General features: G+C 39.5%; 2 protein-coding genes across 5 annotated transcripts; one reads left to right on the forward strand and one right to left on the reverse strand.

Moving 5' to 3' along the window:
• Positions 1-24,824, forward strand: smim22 (small integral membrane protein 22). Of its 3 annotated transcripts, none has more exons than XM_072369744.1 (4): positions 1-4; positions 18,266-18,406; positions 22,101-22,171; positions 24,453-24,824. In XM_072369744.1, exons 2-4 carry the CDS (start codon positions 18,277-18,279, stop codon positions 24,498-24,500), a joined length of 249 nt encoding a protein of 82 aa, XP_072225845.1. In that variant the 5' UTR covers positions 1-4; positions 18,266-18,276; the 3' UTR covers positions 24,501-24,824. The 3 variants fall into 3 exon arrangements, with proteins under 3 accessions (XP_072225845.1, XP_072225846.1, XP_072225847.1); XM_072369745.1 differs by lacking the exon at positions 1-4 and adding an exon at positions 16,790-16,811 and having other exon boundaries at positions 18,269-18,406; XM_072369746.1 differs by lacking the exon at positions 1-4 and adding an exon at positions 17,913-17,955 and having other exon boundaries at positions 18,269-18,406.
• On the reverse strand, positions 966-15,739 carry cog1 (component of oligomeric golgi complex 1). Of its 2 annotated transcripts, none has more exons than XM_072369742.1 (15): positions 15,365-15,739; positions 12,805-13,052; positions 12,469-12,650; positions 12,090-12,266; positions 11,816-11,972; positions 10,242-10,452; positions 8,960-9,323; positions 7,998-8,446; positions 7,242-7,388; positions 6,974-7,135; positions 6,572-6,696; positions 3,791-3,899; positions 3,466-3,575; positions 3,221-3,302; positions 966-1,183 (listed from the first exon to the last, which is right to left on the reverse strand). In XM_072369742.1, the coding sequence occupies exons 1-15, from the start codon at positions 15,671-15,673 to the stop codon at positions 1,046-1,048; spliced, it is 2,970 nt and encodes a 989-aa protein (XP_072225843.1). In that variant the 5' UTR covers positions 15,674-15,739; the 3' UTR covers positions 966-1,045. The 2 variants fall into 2 exon arrangements, with proteins under 2 accessions (XP_072225843.1, XP_072225844.1); XM_072369743.1 differs by lacking the exon at positions 966-1,183 and adding an exon at positions 1,225-3,115.
• Positions 24,825-25,430: the final 606 nt, after the last annotated feature.

Raw genomic sequence — 25,430 nt, forward strand, 5'->3', positions numbered from 1 at the left:
TTGAAATAAAAACTACATTACCACGTTCCTCTAACCCTACTGGTGCTAACGGTCTTCAAATTATTTTCCTCGCTCTTATAGTTTTCTCATGTGAGGTCATAGTATTACTTCAGACATTTTCTGCTCTTTCTGCTGGGAGTGAGCTTGTTAATCCTGCTTACACACATTACTATAAATGTGAGGGCATCTCTCTTCTACTACTCTGCTACACATTACACTGCAGCCATTTTAACTATTACTCACTTGACTTCTGCTTAATTTTCACTATTTTCAGCTTGGTCAGCTGTCCCCATTCAGCTCATAAGCATTCTCACTGCTGTTTTGCAGGAACGGGTTTTTCTAGTGTGGAATTAGAAGTGGATTGAATTTGATTTGATCATGATCCTTGAATTGGATTGTATCTTTGAAGTGCCTTGAGATGACATTTGTTGTAATTTGGCACCATATAAATAAAATTGAATTTAATTAAAAACCTGAGTTACCTGGTTTACCATTTTTTTTGCACCATGTTCATACTCCAACTTACACCATTTTGTAGATCCAAGTGGCTAGAGGCGTTTCAAATGTTTTTGAATTGAAACTACTCTGCCACCTCACAAACAACAAAAAAACAAAACCCTGCATTCATACTATTAAGATAGTGGTACAACCCACAAGTATTGTTATCCTCACTCAAGTTTTTAAATAATTAAGTGTGTGGAACAAAAATAGTTCTGTTAATATACTTGTCCTTGTCTTACACCAGGAGTCGAGTAAGGAGGCAGGTCTATTACTGTTCTGCTCTTGCTTGTCAATGCAGTCTAAGAAATAAATATATAATTTGTTGCATAATTGCAAGTAATAACAGTGCTTGGTACAATTGAAGTACGTAGCATAAGTGAATGACTGCAAACCTTTCTTACTATATGCTTACTTTCAGATACATAAATGGATCTTGTAACGTGAATGAAAAAACACAAAAAGCATTTTTCAAAAGAAGAAATTATATTTAATATACAGTGATTTTGCAAAGTCTATGCAAAAGTAAATAAAAAAGCAATAAAGATTATTTGGCCATGCCAGACAGCCAACTGAGTTTGAATAGGGAAGAAGATGCTGTGTCTTCATCCTGATCAGCAAGTTGTCTGAAGAGGCTGCCTGGCCTGAAGCTGTCATCATTAACTGTTGCAGAGGACTGAGGAGCCTGGTAGAGGAAGGGGAAAACATCCAAGTCATTGATTTTTCTTGTTTGTTTGTAACATTAACACCAGTGTTCATTGAAGCATACTGATCAAGCCCTGATCCAGGTCTGTCATACTCACAGTAACAATCCTGAATGGCCATCTGCAACTACTGGAGAATTAATTGGCTTATCATCATTGTTTTTATTTCATAGAAAAGATCTTTGTGATCAGAATAATTTGTTATGTCCATTTCCTATTTTTCTGGTATTATCATTATAATTACTGATTCCTATCTTATTAAAAATGGGTACAATATGTCTAAGTGGTAACTTCTGGGATTTAAATCAGATTTGACTAAATATAATGCTGCTATACAGAAACAAAGCTAATACTAATCCAATTTATTGTAAAACAATAGTCCTGGGTCAGGGCGACGTACCGTAGATCTACCATAGAGCTCTAGTGCTTGGTAGAGGTTGTGCTGGGGTGCTTGTTCCTCTCACAGGCACAGATGCTGCACTGTGGTTTTGATGTAATATGAAACTGGAAACTGGAATTGAAACTGACAAGCAGTAATTTTTGGGGAAATCATTCTACCGTGATAAACAGTGGTATCCAGGTACAAGTCTGTCAGTGATATGAGACATGGGTGTCCTGGATCAGAGCTGGGCAGGTTCTGGCTCTGGTGCTCCAAACAAATACTAAGCTCTCTTTTAAGCTAAACATTGTATGAAGTTTATGATAAAGGAGACAAAAAAGGCTACTACAATAGTATAAACATTGTGTTTAGAGAAGACTCTTTGCATTATGTCAAAGAAAAAAATAAATTTAAACCTAAAGCAGCTGCAAAACAAGGGACTACTTTCATTTTTACTATTTCCATTGTTAATATTATGTGTGATGAGTCAAAACATCATGACCACTCTCATATGAAACAAATAGCATTGATCAAATAGCATTGATGGTTGATTAACATGTCATGTAATAATCAACTGTAAATTGTTTCTCAAGGGCCTCTTCTCTCTGAGAAATGGACTACGTTTTGACTACATTCTGGCAGCACATGAAGGAAAAACAGCCAATTAAACAGGTGGTCATAATGTTTAAGCTTAGGAAAATTCTATTTCATTTTGTCACAGCAAACGTTATTTGAGGTCACCTGAGTAAATAACTCACAGGAAACCTGGATTATTCCACTGTCCATAAGCCATCACTGAGCAGTTTGACAATTTTGGAAACACTGTATGTTTATCTTTACTGTATGTTTAATATATGTCTGTGGTCTTACCCAGAGTCACTCAGTTAGAGTCAAATGGATTTTATCTGTTTTCACAGCCGAGATAATTCTTTAGACTTTGCGTATCCAATTGTGCGACTGGTTCACTGATAGTGTTAAGATTGCCCCAGACTTTTTGCTGCTGTGCTACTGCTTCTGTTTGGAAGCTCATTCATGAGCCAGAGCAGAGAATGGGAGGGTTTTAACAATAAAAAAAGCAAACATTCTGCGCTTTCCAATACAAACAATCAGTCATTATATAAAAAAAGAAAAATAACTTGAATGAAGCGCCTTTCTGTGAGTTTGCATGTTCTCCCCGTGTATGCATGGGTTCTCTCCGGGTACCCTGACTTCCTCCCACCGTCCAAAAATATGCATGTTAGGTCAATTGGTGTCTCTAAAATTGTCCTTAGGAGTGAGTGTGAGCACGTGTGTGGTTGTTTGTCTCTGTGTGGCCCTGTGATGGACTGGCGATGGATTAAGCGGGGATAGAAAAAGGATGGAACTTAATGAAGCGCTCCCAAACCACAAATGCATCTTAGGCAAACCAAAACTCTAGCAACAATCCAAACAAAAACACAAATATAAACCCACACTAATGGAAAGGAAAAAAAAAAACAAAAAAAAAAACAAACAAACAAAAAAAACTTGCCTTGGTATCTTGTACTCAGTAATGCTGGGAGGGTGAAGGATGTAACAGACAACATTTACCCCAGGTGGAACCAAACAGTATAACAAAGATATAAGATCATAAATCGGTTGTTCCAGAATTGTTACTGACCAACTTCTGAGTGGGATCGGAACTCCGGGAGGCTGACTTGGATTTCCGTGCATTTGACATGCTGAAAGGCAACAGCCCGAACCTGTGGAGGACAGAAAAGTCAATGTAGGTGTTTTCGTCTCATTTAGACATTTACAAAAATGTTGTCAACAAATGTTACTTTTGAATTTGAATTAATATTGGTATCCACACCTATCATTTAATGATGCACAAAGTAGCTTTATTAACTCATGTTAACCTCTGACCTGATCTGGCTGCTGGCCAGTGGCAGGATGTTGTGAGGCTCTTGGGAGCTTACAGTGCTGCCCCGAGAGGCAAACTGCTTCTCTGAACCTGTCAGCAGCCCAAGCAGCACCTAAAACCAATTAGGAATATCAGAAAACTGAGCAGCCTTGTGTATTGTGATAACTGTTATATCTGAACAGTATCCTCAGATTGTTGTAGCCATTTGTTTAATGTGAACTGAAAATTAAACTCATCTAGGTTCTTCCACATTCATCAAAGTACATTCACAGTGTGAATATCCTTTATTTCATGCATGTGTCATCGTGCTTTGGTGGCTGCAAATACCAAGGTCCTTTGGGAGAGGCGGTTGAGGTTGCTGTTCAGAGTAGGTGTGAACACATCCAGGTCAAAGGGGTCAATGAAACTCTCCAACCAATCACAGATCTTGTGGAATCTAGAAGATGCACAGCACAATGTTACAATGCCAAAACCAAAGGAAAAAACTGCTCTTTAACAGCCTGAAATTCCTAGGAGGAAATCCAAGCTTTTCCTCTGTTACATATCTACATCACCATGTAACACACATAAGCAAAATATTTGTTTTACTTGATGAGAAATTGCACTGACTTGACATCATGAAAAATGAAAAGGAATTCAATAATAATAATAACAATAATACTAATAATCAACATTCAGACCCGAAACCAACATCAACAATTTGTGGACAAAAAGAGATGAGATTTATATATTCTTCATAAATATATATTTTTTAAACTTGTAGTTAAAGGGGAACTCTGGTATTTTTAAACCTAGAACTTATTTCTGCATGAAATGCTTATTTCTTATGCATGAAATACATTTATCTACTCATCGAGAACAGTTTGGCGAAAGTCGGCGTCCTTCAGAAGCTATTTAGATAACTCGCGATCCATATAACGGAGTGAACGGGACTTAGACGATGCAACTTCTAAATAAGGCATCATCTGTCTTTATTTCACCAATACTTTAAGAAGAATGAATGAATGAACGTGTACTATAGCTCTGTTAGCTCATAGCTGCTGTTATGTGGCTACTTGCAGCTATAGGAGAGCTAACGGAGGGAATTCTACACAGGCACTCTACTGGGACCACTTCATCGACACGCATGGCTGCAGCACAGCTCATTCACTCCGGTAAGAACGTCCATCTTACTCAAAGTTGTCGTTCACGTTGTCAAAATTTGATAAATATCCTGCCAAACTCTGTGTGAAGCTGGCAGACTGTCACAGAGCACAGAGTGAATAAACTGTGCTCCAGGGGGGCGTGTTGATGAAGTCGTCCTAGTAGAGTGCCTGTGTAGAAATCCCACCGTTAGCTCTCCTATAGCCGCAAGTAGCCACATAACAGCAGCTATGAGCTAACAGAGCTATAGTTCACGTTCATTCATTCATTCTTCTTAAAGTATTGGTGAAATAAAGACAGATAATGCCTTATTTAGAGGCTGCATCGTCTAAGCCCCGTTCACTCCATTATATGAATCGTGAGTTATCTAAATAGCTTCCGAAGGACGTCGACTTTCGCCAAACTGTTCTCGGTGAGTAGATAAATGTATTTCATGCCAGAAATAAGATTGAGGTTTAAAAATACCGGAGTTCCCCTTTAAGACAGCTGGAAGCTTATTCTTATTCCCCTGTGTGGTGCTGATGTCTGCAATCCAGTCAAAGGTAATAAACTAAACTGATTATTAAGTCAAACTGAAACACAACAATACACACATCTATAAAGAGCACACAACCCTCTGAGAAACCTCAAATTCTTAGCATGTTACTCTTTTCATCTGTCTGCACCATCTTTTCCAAACCTTGTAAATGCTGCCAGGTAAATGTTACACCTGATATTGAGTTCTGACTCGGGGTATGGGACAAAAAATAATATCTTGATATTTTGGGGGATTTTGATGATAACGATAATTAGACCATATTCTTTTAAATGTGTGTTTTTAACAGCCTGAGTTGGGCAAAGCAGTTTTGCTGAAATATTCCGACCAGTTATATCTCAGGTCCAGCGTATTCACAAGTTGTTTAAAGCCTTCTCTCTCCACCACCTGAATCGGTACCATTTCTTTTGCTATATAATTGGTGATTGCATTTGTTACGTCTCACCATCAGTTGCAAGGCAGTTTTCTGTTGAATGAGTCTGCTAACATTTGTTGGCTGTGTTGTGCAGCAGGTAACGTTACCTTCGCCGCATTAGGTTTTTCTTTGGCAGCTAGCTTTTGACATTCTTGGTATTCCTTTGTGTGGTTATTCTGCAAGTGGTGAAACAGGTTGGTTGTCGAGCTGCTTTTAACGGCAACAGGTTTTAAACAACTTTGCAGATTACTGTCTTTTGGGTAACATTATTGGGTAACAAAGCCAAATTACTTCTATGCAACTGAAGTCGATCCACATCTTGGAATTAAATCTTCTGAAGCTGCAGCATCCGCGGGGGGTGTGTCCATGTTGTCTTTCAAATGTTTATGTTTAGAGGCACGCTAACCTGCCGGAAACATGCCAGTTAGAGATCATGTGACCACCTAGGCATGCTGCGCTGTGCTACTGCACGCAAGTTACCCAACTCTTGCTCAGTGAATGTGTTGGGTTTTTGAATGTGTTTTCAATTGTTTTAATGTAGTCATTTGCATAATCGATAATGTAAATTTGCACATCGTAAAACAAATTGTAAAAACAACAATGACGGTTTTATCGTAAACGATATATATCGCCCATCCCTAGTTCTGACCTTTAAATACCATGAATCAACTTTCCAACTGGAAATTCCAACATGTCATTTATGTCTTAGTCATCCAATATTTGATTCAAATAAAACCATTAATGCACAGTTTAGTGGGGGAGAGACTGCAGCACATACAGTGGTGGTTGACTGAGCCGGAGAATGAATGAGGAGAGGGAGCACTTACTGTTAGAACAAGAAATTTGAAGGCACCACCCTGACACAATGTCTTCACATCATGGTCAGCAGGCATAAAAGTAAATTAGAGAAAAAAAAACTCTGTATGGAGCATGTTTCCACTCTGCCCATTAGGCCTCCAACCTTGACTGCGTTTCATCATAGTTGCTTGTTACAAGTCTTTGTATGAGTTCCTACCTGGGGTCTTGGTGGGAGCGGGAGCTCTTTCCCTCCTCAAATTTGCTGCTCAATGTGGTGTTGAGGTATCGGAGGTCAAATAGCAGCTGCAAGGCTCTGTTCTGAGTCATGGGGAATACACCCTCCTAATAGTTGGGCAGGAGAAAGCAGAGAAATTCATGAAGCTTACAGTAAGGATTAAATTAATTCCTCCACCCACTCCTTTGTCCTTCTTCCTGTCTTATGATTTTTTTTCCACCTTCTACGATATGCCTCTGAGCCAGCAATGGCTGTTGTAAAAGTCAAAAAGACCTACATGTGTAATGTAAACCAAGTAATTTATATATAAATGTAATTATTTGGGGCAAAATCATTTTGGTGTTCCCTAACCTGTCTGCAACATCATATTTACATGTCACTTACCCTGTTGGGGGGCTGCTCTGTGAGGCTGTGGTAGTGCTGCAGAGCCTGATCAAGACAGGCCTGCAGTAGCTCCTGTAGGGTGGGGCGAGGAAGTGCGTGACCCCCCACCCTATTCACCTCAACACATAGCTGGAACAGTAGAGACTGCACAAACCAAGATGGCTGATAAAGGGACAAAAGACAAAATGTGTTTGCATCAGACCTGATTATGGAATCAGCAGTTACTGTCATTCCCGCATGTGTTTATCAGCTGATCTAAGTGGCTTACCTGTGCAGGAAGACGGATTTTGGATGTGACACTACTGCCTGACTCTGTCTCTTCTTGGATCTCCAGATCTTCCCAGTTTGTTACAGTTGAAAGGATGGCACCGGCAGACTCTGCATGGAGTGCTGTGCCAAACTTATCCAGCAGCACCTAACACAGCACAATGTAAGCAATCAGATGTTTAAATTCCAAAAAGATTTAAAGCTGTAGTGATATTTTTGGTCCCCTGGGCTCAGTAGAACAAACTGTAAACAACAGATTACCTTAAAAAGCTTAAAAGGCTACAATGTTAGTAAAACAGTCACTAGTTTTCACATCAGCAGACTAATCAACATTATCATTTGTATAGCATTATATTTTAGCTCAATTCCCTTATAATTAATAACGATAATAAATCACTTTAATCATATTCTGCTGTCTTCAGCAGCAATTTGAGAATGTGAATAAGAGAATACATCTCTATGGATGAAGTTAATAGTCCCCATCTCTGCGCAAAGATAATTCTTGGTGAATAGAAATGGTCTCATTTTTCAATCACCATAATCGCAGTGAGGTGCTCAAAAGCATATACTGTCAGTTTATCGAATAATTTTTTTTTGTAATCATTTTGTTCTACTGTTAAATTTAAAAAAAAAAAAAATCACTACATGCCATCCTGCTTTTGTGCAGATTTCTATGCTCCTGAAAACAAAACACCTGTCGCATTACAGCAAATGAAAATTTCATAGTTATACATCTACAGCTCTGATAGGGTCTGACTTTGGCCAAGGCGGAGCTCCATATGCGGTAAGCCTCCATACTGCAGACAAGAAGCTCCTCCTTCAGGCCTGCCCACTTCGCCTGTGCAGGGCTGACCTCAGCAGCGGCCCTGGATTTTACCAGCTTCTTGCCTTGCCGGGGCGTCCCTTTCACAGTGGTTTCAGATCCGCTCTGCTTTCCCAGGATGCAATGCTTCAGGTTGGGGCAGAGTTCACCCACAGACTGGCACAACCTGGCCATGAATAGGACAGAACAGAGGTGGGTGGGCGTGGAGTCTGGCGAGGCTGCAGCCAGTTTGGAGCGGATGGATGACAAGATGTTGCGTACACAGGTCATGCAGCCTTCACGTAAAGCATCCTCCACTGCCAGACAGTCTGTGAAGCGGTTAAATGAGGACGTTGAAGGGGCATCAGAGAGTCCAGAGGAGAAAACTGTTATGGAGTCAGATCCTGCCAAGAACAGCATGAAATATGAACATTTATCAGTATTCAAAAATTTATATATTAATTTAATGGGATCCATCCAATAATTTCCCAGCCCCAAAATTTCAACTGTGAAGCACTTTTGCTAAGGACGAACTGTCAGATCATTTTTATTGATTGTCATGTTGTGTGCTTGAGTAGTCACTGGAACTTTTTCATCACAGTTTCATCGAGTGAATTGTTTCTGGTTAACCTTTTCCTCAAGCACCACATCTAAAAAATACTCTCCACTTGTAGTCATGGCAGGTTGCCATGACATTTAACTCTATGTCTGTTGTGCAACTGTCTGCATAGCTTTTGAAGCACATGGGTACCACTTGTAGGGTATTGCTTCTACTTGCAGACAGTCTCGAAACTACGTGAACCAATCTGAGCTGAGGGTTAGACTTGCTTGTGTTGGTGTATCTTTAGTAAAGTTCCATACAAAGTTTTGTCTGAATAATTTAGTCAAGTCTTTTAAGTATTGCAAATTGGACGTACCTGTGTCTTGGGAGGGTAGGTAGTGCTGGAGGTCATCAAGCCTGATCTTCAGCTTTGCATCCAAGGAGAAGCAGAAGTTCTGAACACAAGGTGTCAGAGCCTGTGTTTTCATGGCCAGGCCACTCCTCTGCTGCTGGTTCCCCCGCTGAGTGATGCTGACCCAACCTGCATCGCTCAACAAGTCTCCTGGGGACTCTGTCCACACAAAGGAGGCCACATCTACCTCATACTGGGCACCGCGGGTGGAGCCGGGGTTGGTACCTGAAGAAGAGGGTATAGTCTGGCCCTCCAGATCTCTCACAGCTGATGTGAGGAGCTCGACAGAGCTTGTTGAAATGGCTTCAGTTTCTTCTTTGGTGATGGCCTTGGAGAATGAAAGGAAGGAACCATTGGAATACCACAATGTGTAAAATTGAAAACATAGAGTGTTTAGACCAGGGGTCAGCAACCCGCGGCTCTTTCATCCTTAAGCTGTCAGCAGTGTGGCTTGGGAAAAGAAATGAAAAAGTATCCAATTGAAGTGTCTTTTATTTGTCATTAGTTCGTTGTTGTTTTTTTTTAAAATTCTAATTCTAAAAGATTATTGTGATCTTGAAATATTAAAATAAACTTTATTTTTCATTGCTCAAAATATGCATCACACTCGCCAAAATGCTATGCATTATCGAGAGCTTCAACTCTGCGGTTTTTTTTTTGTTTTTTTTTTTTAAAGAGTTCAAAATGTGTTCATTACATAAATAAAATTTAATTTTCTCTGTAGCACTTCATGGACACACTATAGTTGTTTATACAAAACGTAAAAAAAACCAATATCTTCATTTTAGATCATTCATACCAGTGTTTCTTTTCCGTGGAAACCGGGTCCAAAGGGCTCTTTGAGTGTTAAAGGTTGCCTGAACGCAACATAAAAAATTCAAGCAGCTATTTAGTTACCTCACATATTGTTTATTTTTTTTCTATTGTAAGCGCAGGGAAATATGTTTAGTTTGTTGTGTTTGTGATGGGGATACAGAGGAAAGTAAACTCATCGTAAATTAATTACGAAGTGGAGAAGGGGTAGGGTTAAATAAGCCGATGCCGATGTTAATATGGTTTCAGTTGTTTGCAATTATTTTTAATGTTTTTTTGTTCTTTTTTCTATTATTGTTGTCCCCCCCCCCTTCCTCTTTTTGTATCATTCTCACGTGTTCCAAATAAAGCCTTCATTCATTCACTCACTCATAGTTCACCTACTAAAAACCATTGACTGCTCTGATATTCTTGAAGCTGGACAAACACCAACCTGCAGGCGCTGAAGGAAGAGCGGCTGCAGGAAGTCATCCCAAACAGCCAGGGGGCGCTCCAGCAACCGCTGACACACAGTTCTCCAGTGCTGACTGATAGAGTCTGTGGACAGCAGGTCCCACACAGCATCTCTAATGGCTGCTAGCCCCTTCAGGCTTTTTACATAGACCAAAAGGCTGCCTACACCATGACATATGTCCTGCTTACAGCTGAAAAAAAAAAAAAAAAAAGAAGACAATGGAAAGAAACCAATTAACCAATTATCAAAAATCACTGCTAGACCACATCATAAATTTGTTTAACTTGAAATAAAAAAAAAAAAAAAACATCAAATTAAAAGTACATTTCCACAGCACTGTTTCAATACAACTGTCAGGCCACCATCATCCTGACCAATGACACATCCTCTCTGATTAGATTACTGCACCACAACAAAGTCACGTGAGAAAGATTTCATCTATTAGTTTTATAATCCTAGACCATGCAGTTTTTGAGGAGTTTGTCAGCTTTCTCTGACCAGTCGCTAACAGTGCATGCTATAAGTCCTCAGATGAGTGGCTCTTTGAAATTAAAGGACTAATCCAGTAACAGAGTTGTAGACTTTGTATTGAGCCCTTTCAACAGCCTTTTTCAGTCAATCAGTGTAAAACGGCAGAAGCCACTGTTAGAGTCAGAGCAGTCAGAGAACAGTGAGAGACACCAGGAACCATAGGATGCTGAGAAGTAGAGTGCAGTGCTGTTTACGTTCATGATTTCTACAGCAAAAGTCTAGCCTAAAGGCAGCGAGGAATTATTTACAAAACTGTTGCTGTCCAAGATGCCTTTCCACAGCTTGCTGCACGGAAAACTCCATGCAGACCTCTAGCACCTTGTGTCATAAAGTTGGGTGTTTGGCATAAAATTTGCAGATGCATTAAAGGGTGTTATTGATTATAGTTTTATAAGCTATAATCTATAAGATACAACCTTTATATGTTTACTTCATCACAATGCCTACATACGCTGGATACAGTGTAGCATGTGTGATTGAGGTTCACTACTAACTTAAAATAATGTCATACTCTTGTAATGGACAGACTTCCATAAACTCAAACACTGAGCTCAATCTCATTTACAAAACTATTCTTGGCCTTCTCCCATCCCACCTACAGAGCCATATTCTCCAAAAAAAAAAGTACAGGCAGTTATTGTCTTCAATCTCGAGATTTACTCCTTTTAATAGTACCAAGTTTGAACTGAGTTGGGAAAAAGTTGCTTAAATATACCGTCTCCCACACTTGGAAGTATTGAGTTTCATAACCACTCCAGCTAAATCAAAAAAGAAAGTGACTGATAATAACTACTGGCATAACAATCAATCAGTAACCATTTTGATTCAGTCAAAGGCAAAAAAGATCATTTATTGTTTCTAACTTTTTACTTATGAGGACTTGATGTGCTTCCTCATCATGCATGGCAAGTAGAGTCCAGCAAAGGACTGCCATTTCTATTTTATGGCTTTTGGGACTTGCCCAAATATCTTTGTTGAGAACTGTCAGGCACAAACATGAAAAATATCAGCAGTGTCCTTACGTATTGATCCACTGTTGCAGGGTGTCCCGTAGCTGTTCTCGCTGGATTGGCTGTGCCAGGGTGCGAAGGGTGGGCTGAAACTCAGAGATGGATTTAGGCAGATACTTGAGCCAGCTGCCAGTACTTGTCTCCTCCTGTAGCACCTTTCTGCCTTTAGCTGAGGAAATAATGCAATGCTAAAACTTTTTCAAACTGTAGACTCTGAAAGATATCTCAGTCTTATATATACATATCATATATTATATCCTCACATTCAGATGTCTCCACTGTTTACCTGCAGGGGTGGTAGAGGTGACATTCTCCAGCATGGAGAAGAGCATACCACAGCTCAGGGCTCCCTCCCCTGGCCTGAGGTCTCCCTCTGGGGGAAGGTAAAAGACAGCATAGGCCTGGAACAGAGTGGTGACCAGCAGCTCTACCAGGCTGCAAACCTGAGCCTTAATCCCTGCGCCTGGAAAACATCACATTTATCAACTGGTACATATTGCTGATAGTTCATATTACATTATTTTTTTTTATTTTTTTTAAATCATTCTATAAGTAAGACCTACTGATTTTTCCCATTACAAAAACCTTCTTTGCTTTGTGTCTTTTGAATGTAAAATTAATAATGGTACACGCTGACTTCAAATGTGTTACAAATAGAAGAATACCATGCTGTGGTTGGTTCAGCCGTTGATGGATTGAGGCTTTCCGGGCCAACAAGAAGTCAGCCAGGGCCTGGCGTGGTGAGCTGTCCTCCAGCAGCATGGTGGAAACCAAGGCCTCAGCAATGGCTTGGTCCGACACTGCCCGACCCCGCAGTAGAGACTTGCTGTCCAACAGAATGGTTGACCTGCAGGAAGACCAATTGTTTATCAACCAAGTACTTATCTTCCCTTCACTGGATCTTGTTGAGTCTAGAGCAAACAGGACCAATCACAATTTTTTTCAGTTTTGAGGCACAGAGTTAGTCCTTTTAACTTTCTATGTAAGAAAACATCCAGTACCTAAAAAGTCCAGTGGTAGCAACCTGTCGGACCAGGATTGGGAAGCGGGCAAGGATCGGGCTGTAGAGTCCTCCCGTGCCAGGCTCCACCTGCAGAAGACTGTGCAGGTGGCAGCACAGCAGGTACAGCTGAGTAGCTTGGAGGTACTGGGATGCCTCCATTGCGCTCCAGATGCGCTCTGGGATCTCCAAGAGGAGCTTAATCTGAGAGGCCATGGTGTAGAACTTCTCCTGCCACTGCTTCTGGCTCTGCAACAGGACACATAGACACATATGTTGGAGGACAGAAGGGCTTTAGGCAATGATACAGACAAGTAATGATAAAAGGATGGTAAGTACAAACTAGAACATTTCTGAAGATATTTTGATGGGTGCCAATGGAGCTACTGCCCACAAAGAGACAGAGGCTGTCATGTTATAGTCATATTGTAATATGACCAAGGTCTCCCTGTCACTTGAACCCATATTGTGCCCTCTTCTGTATAGGACACATAACACAGTGTCTGGCTTGAACCTGTTATGACACATTAGGCTCAGTTGATGGTAAATGGACTTGTACTTGTATAGCGCTTTTCTAGTCTAACTGACCACTCAAAGCGCTTCACTGCATGCCGCATTCACCCCACTCACACACACTCATACAGCACGTCTTAAGATACTTAACTACGTGCTTTTCTAATCATTCATACACACATTCATACCCCAGTGATACACTGGGAGGCAACGTGGGGTTCAGTGTCTTGCCCAAGGACGCTTCGACATGTAGCCCGGGGAAGCCAGAGTTGAACCACAGACCTTCCAAAGCTCCTCCTGAGCTACAGCCGCCAGTAGTACAGTTTATGTATTCAGAATAGTGGGAAAATGTGAGTAAGTGCGTGCTACCGCGTGCATGTGTTGTGAGTGGCTGGCATAAACCTGTTATAACAGGTCAACCATGTTGGCTGTGCCCTAATAAGGAGTAGCAGCTATGTGATTAGTTGATAGTTAGACATATTGCCTGCTGAGAGACAGAAGCTGTCATTTTATATTGTATTTGAAGCAGACACACCACTGGCTGATATGAACCTGTTATAATAGGGCAGCCATTGTGGAGGAAAAAAGCCTTGACACAGCTCAACAACATATTGTGTGCTGACTCAGATGTTGTTTAAGGTCAGAATGAACGCTGTCTAGACAATGACGAAGATGTAGCAGCATTCTCAGACAGCAGGTGCAGAACAGACATTGGGTTTGGGCCACATACACATTGAATGATATAGAAAGGTAAGAGGATGTCACCAACTGAGGTCATTGGGAATATCCGTGCATGCTGACATGTACATGTCTCTGTGACGTTCTGTTCAATAAATTCCTCATAAGAGGCTGACCACGACGAGTCCGACTACTCATTCCTCCATAACACCATCTTGGTTCTGCCCTCATAAGCCATCGACATCATAGACGCTGCATCGGAAGGGCGTGCCTAAAGCGCTGCCATCTTGGTACAGGGCTAGCAGAGGCAGCGGTGCATGAATTTACGAAGGAAAGACGTACTCTTAAAGTCGAATTATTTGCTGAATTTTGGACCGATTTTCAAACGTATCGATTTGTTAAAGACGTCACACGTAGCTATGATACAGGGTGCTTGGACACATGAGAGCATCAAGGCCCTGGTCATATTAAAACCTATATCACATTTGCTCTCTGCCACTCATTTTAGACACACTGAAATACACATGAGTACACATTAAAACATACTGCAGTGTGTTATGTCCCTGTCCCTTAGACTTAGACAGCTTAGCTCATATCCAGGGTGCAAACAGTGGGACTGAGGATGAAATTAAATAATTTCCTCCTTCATTTCTCAGTCCACAGCACCGTAGCTGAGCAGCAGTCACATGACAAATGAATGAAAGAAAGATCCGTATGAGCGATTCCGTTTGTGAACGAACTGTTGTGCCTACTGCTCTTCAGCCTGAGCCGACTATCAAGTGACAAATGAACGAGGACCCGAGGAGTTGAGTCATCAACGAATCATTTCTGTTTCCTGTCCGAGGACCTGAGGAGTTGAGTCGTGAACAAATCATTTCTGTTTCCTGTCCGAGGACCTGAGGAGTTGAGTCGTGAACAAATCATTTCTGTTTCCTGTCCTGCTGACTGATCTTATGCAGCTGCCGCCTGTAATGTTGCGAGGGAGGGTACTGCATGAAAATGAACGAATCACTCACTGAGACGACTCGTTACTCCCGAGTCATATAAAAGATTAGTTCATAATGAACGAATCGTTCGCGAACGACACATCACCAGAAACAGGAGAATAATAAGTATTCCCAAGAGTAATATGTGTACTCTAATGCCTTCTGCATTGCACCCACAACAAGACAATGTAGTGAGCACAACTGAGATCCCTAAACTGAGATTACTCTGTATGTTAAGTATTCATATTTACTGTCGTGAATAGAATAGAGATTATATTTAAAAAAAAGCATTTGTGCATTTTTAAAAGAAATGTAGTTTTCCAAAGATGACACGGAGTTTGGTGCAGGTGTACATACAACAAATGCAGACCGGTGACGACTCACCTCTTGTATTGAGCTGCCCACACTGGCTTTGCCATGTTTCAGCAAGTGGCAATACTGCTGCATGTCCTGGATGGACTGGACGACACTCTCTGAGCACAGCCTCATCTCTCCGATGGTGTCGGCGGCGTCGATCAGATCCCGGTACCGCTCACCCACCATCTGCCTCAGCTCCTCCTTTTTCTGCTCGATCTCCCCGCGGACTTTGCGTTCCACCCGGCGGATCTCCTCTGTATTGTAACGCTCGAAGAGAACTGCGGGGTCCTTAATCTCCGAGACCCGGAGAGACAGTGAGGGGTCTTCTGCCATCATACAACCAAAACAACCTCAGCCAACGCAAGAATTTCAACCCGGAAAACCGGGGGAGGTGCACTTCCTGTCTCCACGTAACCAAAAATGTGACGACAATGGAGATTGGTGTATTCATTGGTAGTTAAAGCTGTCTGTCAGGGGAGATCTAACACTCCGCCTACCTACTTCCCTCTTACGATAGAATTATCACATAATATAATATAATATAATATAATATAATATAATATAATATAATATAATATAATATAATATAATATAATATAATATAACGTAGCTTAATAATAAAGATAAAATGAGTATGGTATCATCATCATTATTACTACTTTTAGATAGTTAGATTTTATTATCTACATAACTTTAAAAAAAAATGAATTGAATTAGATTAAATTAGATTCAATCAAATGACTTGGTTTGTGTCGAAATTAATTGTTTGTAATTCGACTTCAATTTAACTTTCCTGCCTTGTCTATAAAATGCAAATTCACTTTGGTTGTGAATTGATGCTATATATATATATGAAATAATTACATTTCATGCCAACAAGCAGAGGGATATTAGGCATTGTAAATAATGGGGAGTTGTAAAGGGGAGTTGTGTAACTTTCAGCACACTTTTCCATAAATATAGTTGCATCATTCAAAACTCAAGATTCACTTTACTGTCATTTCAATCTCTATTTACACTCGGTGGAGAAAAACGTCCCTTACATCTGCCAATTGATTGTCAGCTGGGTCTGTCCAGACCCTGCTGCTGTAACGGTTCGGTTTAGATTTGAAATCTGCAGGTGGAGCAGAACGTCTGCGTCAGAGAGAAACAGGTGAGTTTGTAAGACTTCGCACCCGGAAGGGAAAAGAAGGGAAACACCCAGGTAGGCACCCGTTGAAAATAAACATGATAGTTTATACCAAAACCATTCGAAATGTATTGTTGGCCACGCAGAAATATTGAATTTATTGGTCAACTTGTGTGCGAATGAAAGAGGCTACAAGCCTATTTACAGAACTAACTCCTCGGCTGTGTTAAAATGTCTCGTGTGCCGCTGCCTGTGCTCAGTTTTGGGATCAATTTCTCCAGTAGGCAAGTGAGCAGGTATTTGTGAATTACGTGTAATTTAACCGGATTGTTAGACAACACAGCAGTAAGTGCGCTGGGCTTTAAAGATGTTTAAGCAATATAAACTTGTTGCATTAATTAGAAGCCTATTTTCATCGTGTTATGTTGTGCTGTACATCATCCCAGCTGTGATAAACAACACCGAGGAACATGGTAACAACTAAACTGCAGTTGTTTTAAGTGAAAAAAAGAATACCTATATTTCATGATTAATGAAAGCTATCTTAAGCTCGATTTTAATATTGGCACGAGTTTAATTTGAATTTATGGGAGGGGTGAGGGTATGTCCTTCGTGTGGACTTTGATAGGGAATTTAAGACTTTAAAAACATGTATTATAAACTGGAGAAGATCGAACATTGTAGCCTACAATTAAAAAAAGGAAAATAAGGCAACTATTTTTAACATCCTCATATCAGACTGCTGATACTAATCTCTCAGATTTGATTTTTATATTTGATTTTCTTATTGATTATTTTAGATTATTTCTTCGAAATAAACAAACTAAGCATATCTGCTTGTGTTGTGATAGTTGGCTACTGGTAATCTGGCTGAAATAACACTTTAAATTCTCCTTTAAAAAGCAAAACACCAATGCATGGTCATGCAATCCTCTTATTGTAATACATTGATGGCAGACCGTTTTAAAATGTCTCTTCCTATTGATTTATTTATTTATGCAGAAAACACTCATTCTTCTCACATATATGAAGAGCCATATCTTTACACTGAAGCAGCCGCTTCTCTGCCTCTGTCTTATACTGTTTCTACAAGTACATGAAGCTCTGTGTAATACGTTTGAAATTTTTAGACTAAATTTTTCTTTATAAGGTGAAGTATATGTTGGCTAATGCAAAATGCCAGCCCTGTTGCAATATCATGTGGATTCTGCTTTTCTCTCTTTTTCTCTCTTCCTTTCTTAAGATACATCTAATGATATCCTAATGTTTTCAAAGCTGAAACTCATATTCTATTCTTATTATGAGCTTTTAGTTTGTTGTTATGCATCATGCACATAAGAGCAAAATCCAAATTATGTAACTAATCTCTTGCAGTGTTGAAATATTTGTCACTAATATGATTTCTTATATATAACATTTCAGCAGAAGGAAGACCAAATTCTACAAAGTCAGTCTGCCGCACAAAGGTTCCTTTCCCATAAGGAAGAAGGTATTTTATTATTTTTATTGTTACCCACCCAGAAGATGAAAAGTAGAGCTCAAATGATCATAAAACAGAGTTGTAAAATATGAATTGGACTTTTAAAAAAATTATTATTAATCTTTTTTGTTTTTTCGTAATTTGGCTTGCTTTTACATGAATGAACTGTGAAATGTATTTGTACTCAGTGAAAGTATTGCCCTTTCAGAATGAGGGGACATGTTGCCGCACTTTCTCATTCCATTTGATTTCACTTTGGGGTTAGTTGATGTCAAACTATAGTGTTTCATCACCTACTGTATGTGTGTGTGTCTGAGAGCAGATTGGACAATGGATCAGAGAAACATCCAGCAAAACTTTGAGGATCAGTTCAATGATGTGGTTTCCAGACTGGGGTCCAAGCAGTTATTTCAGTCTGACTGGGACATTGCTTCTTTTGCGGTCTTCTTCATTTTCATTGGTAAGTGAAAGTACCACTGTAACCTTCTTTCGGTCACACACATAATCAGTACCTATATTCATAAGAATATTTCTTTCCACTGAAGGAAAATGCAAAAGGAAAAAAATGTATATTTAAACATTCCGCCCAACCTACTGAGAAATCCTGTAACCCTACTCATCACTTTTTACCGTACAGAGTTGTCTGTTGTAGTCTCACATTTTATCTTAGTACCATCAACTGGAATGATAGTCACTAGGGATGCAACGGTACACGGGTATAATTTTGAACCGTTCGGAAAAAAGAAAAGAAAGAGGCATGGCCAGCATAGATATATATACATAGACGCCACACTGACTGCTGCCGCTCACTAGAGGGGCGTGCCTTCAGGGCGGCCATCTTGGTACAGTACCACTCGCTCCTACAGTACATTATATCAATGGAGGAATGGTGTTTCTATTAGGGATGCACCGATCTAGCTTTTTTGATTCCGATATCTGGGTTTTGCATATTGGTTGATACCCGATACCGATCCGATACTATTGTGTTATTTACAAACTGTATACCTCACTATCTGGAAGACTTCAGGTTTGACTTAAATATTTGCTAACTAAACTCATCTTAAAATGAAACAAAATAATATGTCTACATATAAGGAATGAACCATTGTTTATTTGTTAATCAAATGTGTGAACCAGCTTAAAATAAAATAAAATGAAATAAAAGTTAGAAATAAATTTAAATGAATAAAACAGAAGACTGAAACAGAATAAGCAGCTTTTTTTTTCAGAAAAGTTTTTACATTGCAAATGTACATTCAACGACTCTGTACACTGAGCTAAAAGTAAACCTCAAGGTAATGAATAGAACAATTTCATTGAATTAAAACACAACTATAAAAACTATAAAAACAGAAACACTCTTTGAAGGGCTGGGCTGTGTGGGGCTGAGCTGGACAGGACAGGTTGGGCTGGGAAGGGCAGTAAGCTACCTGCTTGGGCTGGACTAGACTCAATGGCACATTGTGCAGCTGTGGTCACAGCACTTGATTTTCTTTGGCTTTCTGAAAAAGAGTTTGATTTGAGAGTTTTTGCTACCCAAGCCAGTCGTAGTAAGTAATGCACTTCTGGTCATTTTCACAAAAATAAAACTACCCTTTTCTTTTATTATAAAGAAAACCATAAGGATAGAATTTGCGCTTTTATTTTATAAACAGGAATAGATCACTTGAAACTTTAAATTACGCTATAGTACCGGTAACATTGAGTATTAAAGGGGAACTCCAGTATTTTTAAACATAGACCTTATTTCTGGCATGAAATACGTTTATCTACTCACCGAGAACAGTTTTGCGAAAGTCGGCATCCTTCGGAAGCTATTTAGATAACTCCATATAACGGAGTGAACGGGTGGGCTAACAGTGTCTAAAGCGTAGTGTATACTTCTCCTTCGACGACGTGGACCCCTCCGCCGTAGCCTGACCTGCACCTCCAAAAAATTGTAACTACACGTCGCGTAGATGCAGGCCGTAAGGGCTGTGATTGGTCTGCTCAGAACGAAATTTCCGGCAGTTGCTTTTTCCGGTCTTAATGGCTGTATTCGGCAGAGAAGCTCGTTGACTTTCGAAATTATCAAAAGTGCATTTGTTCATCTAGGTTGTAAATACCAGTAAATTCACAACCAGTGGTCTAAATTCACCTGATCCCAGCCTCGACCACTTTAGTGGTCGAACAGACCACCTCCGCAAACATCTTCTCTGTCGCCTGCACTTCAACATTTGCAATATAAGCATTTGTTCTTCAATATTGATGAGCTCCAACTGCAAATACAGCTGCTCCATCTCGGTTGCCATTGTTTACTTTTGTTAACACTGACCGGAAGAAAAAGCAAGGATTGGCTATAACTCATGAAACCACACAAACACACCTCCCTAGCGGCATGGTGAACTGCAGAGAAACGTGTTCCCTCGACGCAGAACTTCGAATGCTCAATGACGACGTCACGTCGACACCGTCCATAGATATATAAACGTAGATTCCGCCTCTGATGCTGCTGTCCATTGGAACGATACGTCAACGCGGCCGCCATATCGGGATGGGGGAACTTTTTTTTATTTATATCATACATCCATTATAAATATGATTATTTAGACAAAGATTTCAGGTATTTAAAGGGGAACTCTGGTATTTTTAAACCTAGACCTTATTTCTGGTATGACATACGTTTATCTACTCATTGAGAACAGTTTGGTGAAAATCGGCGTCCTTGGAAGATATAGATTACTTGAGATCCGCGTATATCCATATAATAACAAATACAGCCTCTAAATAAGGCATTATCTGTCTTTATTTCACCAATACTTTAAGACGAATGAATGAATGAAGACGCACTATTGTACTGTTAGCTCATAGCTGCTGTGTTGTTGTTGTTGGCGGCTATCGGGGGTCTTAAAGAGGGCTTTCTACACACTCGTCTACTGGGATGATATCATCGACGCGCGCTTAAGGATAACTCTTAAATAAACTTAAAATTCTTAAAAGTAACTTTAAATAAAAAAACAGTATGTCTTCTCTGTTAATAGAATTGTGCATTTTAACATCAGGGAGGTGACACTGATGTTTTTAAAGGTTTATATAAGGGTTCATTCAATAGGAACAATTTCTAATAGTGTATTTTATTATCATTTAGTGAGCACTGTGTTGTGTTTGTGAAATGTTAAGATTATATGAGAATTTGTCATGACACTAACTTTGCAAAGATGGTCGGGAAAATTAAAAGTGATGGTTTCACTCCTTCCTTTAAACGAGTTGACTGTCCAGTCAATTCAGGTACATAACTTATGTTAGCAGTTAACGTTAATGTTAGTGCTATGAAACTGATTCAATAGATCATTTAGGAATAACATGGCCTACTTAGCATAATTATATACAGTGGCTGATTGCCAATGTCACTTTCATCATATTACTGCTGTCTTACTAACAAAAATATATTTTGTTTTCTAGTTCCATTTATGTTATCTTAAGAGATACATCAACACGTTCATAACACAAGTCACAACTTCTTACTTGTGAAATGTTATTCCAAGTTTATTCGTTTCATCCACGGGAACATCTGTAAGTATTTTGCCAGATGCACAGCTATCGGACCCGCTCTGACAGAAACTGCTGTCAGAAACCTCGTCCCAAGATGGCGGCCGTGTTGACATGCCTGACAAGCCTGAATGCGGCATCTATGTGTATATATCTATGGACGCCGTTGACGTTATGGAGGAGATATATACAGACTAATTTTCATAGCAACGTGCATTTAGAGGGACACGTTTGTGAGCTGCGCCTAATTTCAAGTTGTACACGAATGTCGGAATTTCTTAACTCCAAGTCAGAATTTTAATTTTGCCATTTGAAAGTGTTGTGTTTGTAATTGTTAACTTGAAAGAAAAGTGTTATATTATTCAGTACACCAATGATACTGGAATTTGTTTACAGTTTTTGCTGACAAGCAAAACAAACATAATTTTGGGAGAAAAAAAGTTGTTATCTTTACACCCAAAACACGGAAACTGAACTGAAACTGTGGCCCAAAAAAACAGGTACGGACAGTACCGTGGGTTACCTGTACCGTTGTACCCCTAATAGTCACACTGCAGATGGACAAAGGTGTCCTTCCTGAAGACAGTTTTACATTAACACTGTTGTGCTGTTTCTGTTGTGCTCAGGGATGGTTCTTCTGCTGGTCATCCTTGTCCTGATCCGCTGCTGCTGCTGCTGCTGCTGTGATGATGAAAAGGTAAACACTTAAACAAAAACAAAACAGGGCAGCTGTGAGGTGGAGGTGCTAAGGCTAAGATTGATGAAGAGGAAGAAAAAACACTCAATGTCTGGTCTTTTGAATTCTAAAATTCAGTCGTTCAGCATTGTGCTTTTCTTCGCGTTGAAATCCATAAGTCATCTGCAAGTGAAGCAAACAACCCCACAAGACAATTTGATTTGCCCCTTTTTATAAGTAAATTTCCACAATGGATTAACTTTTGCATCCCTACTTATAGTTTTAAACCTCCATTCTGGTCTAAATGCTTTTTACGTTACATACACAGCATGTATGTATCATGTATTGTGTTTGGGTTTCAAGCACTGGGGCAGTAACCCAGAACTTTACTGACATGTTTTGTCTAACTACAAATTACAACATTACCCTTTCATTTAAATCAATCATTCTTTTATTATAAGGTCCTAAATAATCCATGGTTTACAATTTCATCTTGTTTTTTCTTCTTTTGGCACTTGACTGAGGAGTCAGCTCTGCCAAATATTTACACTAATAACCTCACAACAACAGCAAATGATAAGACGTTAATTCAAAATTTGTTATACTATACTCAAGTAGGAGTGGCAGTCAAGTGTCGCCACCTCAATGCATTCGTGAACTTTCCTCAGGCTTTGCTGTCCTCAAATTTGGCTTTTCTGGCTAGCTATTACCAATAATATTACAATTTTAACCCTATTATTGAAAGCTTTGTAAACTTGTTTGGTATATGTGAAAATAAGAGGATACAATTAATTTAACAAATAGAAAATATACAAAGAATATGTTCATTTAGAAGTGCATCAAATACTCAACTTTGGTTTGAAAAAAAAAAAAGTTAATTTTTTAATCAGTAATGTACAAAAGTCACTTTTTTGTGATGTTCTTTCACACAGTTACCAAAATTATGCAGGTCTTAGACAAAATATTGGAAACACCATGTTGAAAAGAAAATTTGGACCTCGGTTGGAAGGATTAACTGCTTCACTACATTGAAAATTAGAGTTGTGCAAGTTTGTGGCTTGGGTTGAGTTTTATTCAATCCCAGCAGAACCTGCTTCAATTCTTCAGAGATTATTTCAGGGGGAACAGGTTCATTACTTGGTGCTGAAAAACACACCAGAGAAACATGCAGATTGAATTGTGTTGTGAGGGCTGGGGACAATCCAAGGGTTCCATATAACTGCTGTGAGCTTCATACCCACTATCACCTGAAGAATATTTCACAAATTAAAGGACTAATGTGTCAGTGATTTAGAAAAGCTGGTCCATGCATTTGTCTTTGGTAGACACATTTTCAGTGACAGTGTATTTACTGATCTGCCTAAAAGATGATCAGACAGTTGCAGCTGATTCAGAACGCCGTTCCTCGAGTCCTCACTAAGGCCAGAAAAGTGGATCATATCAGTCCAGTCCTGAGATCTCTACACTGGCTTCCTGTCCAATAAAAAATTTGGATTTTAAAATACTGTTGGCCGAAAAAGCTTTAAACCGTTTAGGGCCATAGTACATCTCAGATCCTCTGGTACGTTATGAAGCTTCAGAACATCTCAGGTCTTCAGGAACAGGTTTGCTTTCTGTCTCTAGCGTCAACTCTTGTTTCTTTAATATAAACCTTAAGCCTTTCTTGTGTAGTTGATTTAACTGAATTGGAAGACTGTGATTAATAACTTTCCCTCTCTCTGTTTTACTTTTGTGAATTTTTTTTAATTCTTTTGTGCTCTTTGAAAGGCAGCATATGAAGCACAGTTGAATTGTGCTACATAAATAAATTTGCCTTGCCGTACTTTTTAACTATCTCAGGTGTGTGAATTATTATCTTGGAAGACGTCAAATAGTTGGTCACCCAAAATTCAAAATAATCATTAGAATGAATCCTAATAGATTTATAGTATAAAGAGAAAAAAAAAGTACAAAATGTCTTATGAACATGTGTACATAAGACTAATGGACCGTTGCGATTCTTGTTCATACCCAAACACGGGGGGGGGGGGGAGTTTGGAATATCACCTGTTGTTTGATTAGAGTGGCTACTTGTGCAGGATGTATTCAACCCCTAGCCTAAGGAAGATGAGGGGGATATGGAAAATGAGTGAATGAATATCTCCCGTTTTCTTTTTTTCTGCCCAGGCCCTGTAGTGTCCCCTCTGAGAACTCTCATCCCATGAAATGAGCGGAAAATGAGTTGATGTCATTGAGGATTACTGCATTGTGATAATGACAACAGTGTCTCATGAAAAATGTTTGATTTCTGTTTCCTCAACAGCTTCGGAGACGGAAGGTTGGCATAGAGAACATGGCTCTGGAGCCCTGACAGTTGATCTCCACTGACAGAATAAGTCATGACTGTGCCAAAACATACGCTTTGATTTTGCTTTCACCCATCTGTAATGTAAAAGGATTTGACTTGTAGACTAAGCAACATTTTAATCAAATTCACTGCTATGCACAGAAATCTAACACGTGATCTTGTTGACTTTTACTGTTTCTGGGTTTTATTGCTTGATGATCACAGAGCAGCTGGGAACTTGGCTCTCTGTTTTTATGCCTTTTATTTAGATTTTTATACATTTCTTCTTTCTTGATTTGCTGAAAGGATGTTAACATTTTAATTTAAAAGTTGCATGTAGTAATAAAAAAAAATTAAATAAAAAAATTTTACTTGGTCAATATATGCATGACGTTTGTTTCATTTATGGAAGCTGTAGAAAGAAAGGCCAAAGCATGAGAAGATTCCACTAAGTTGCCCAAAGAAATTATCAATTGTGATGAAACATTCCCAGAAACTGTTTAATCCTGAGGAACATTTGAATAGGATGGTAAGATAAATGGGTTTATGGCAGAAATAACTGAAGCATGTGATCTGCTGACCTTGAAGGCCCCTATTGTGGCTGCCACTGTATAAACAGTGAAAACGTTCAGCCTGAATCACCATCTGCTCTTATCTTGTCAGTTTGTCTTACATTTTGTATGATCCGGTCTTAACCTCCGGAAGCCCCCAAACTGTGGACTCTTTACATATTAAAACCTGTTGGTCTCTGCTGCTAATGTGATAATGCTGAAGTGCAGTTGATTTAGCTTGGAATTTAACAAAAGTGAAAATGCTTCCAGTGTCATTGTGGTGTGAAAAGCAAATGGGTGCGGTCAAAACAAATGAATAGGTAAAGTCAAAGAACATGTGACTTTCATTTAAGCAGGCAGGATTGTGAGCAGTGATGAGAAACTCCAGTCCAGTGGAGACTTT

Source organism: Leuresthes tenuis, unplaced genomic scaffold, assembly GCF_036924035.1.
Source record: "Leuresthes tenuis unplaced genomic scaffold, fLeuTen1.0.hap1 SCAF_17, whole genome shotgun sequence".
Taxonomy (NCBI): domain Eukaryota; kingdom Metazoa; phylum Chordata; class Actinopteri; order Atheriniformes; family Atherinopsidae; genus Leuresthes; species Leuresthes tenuis.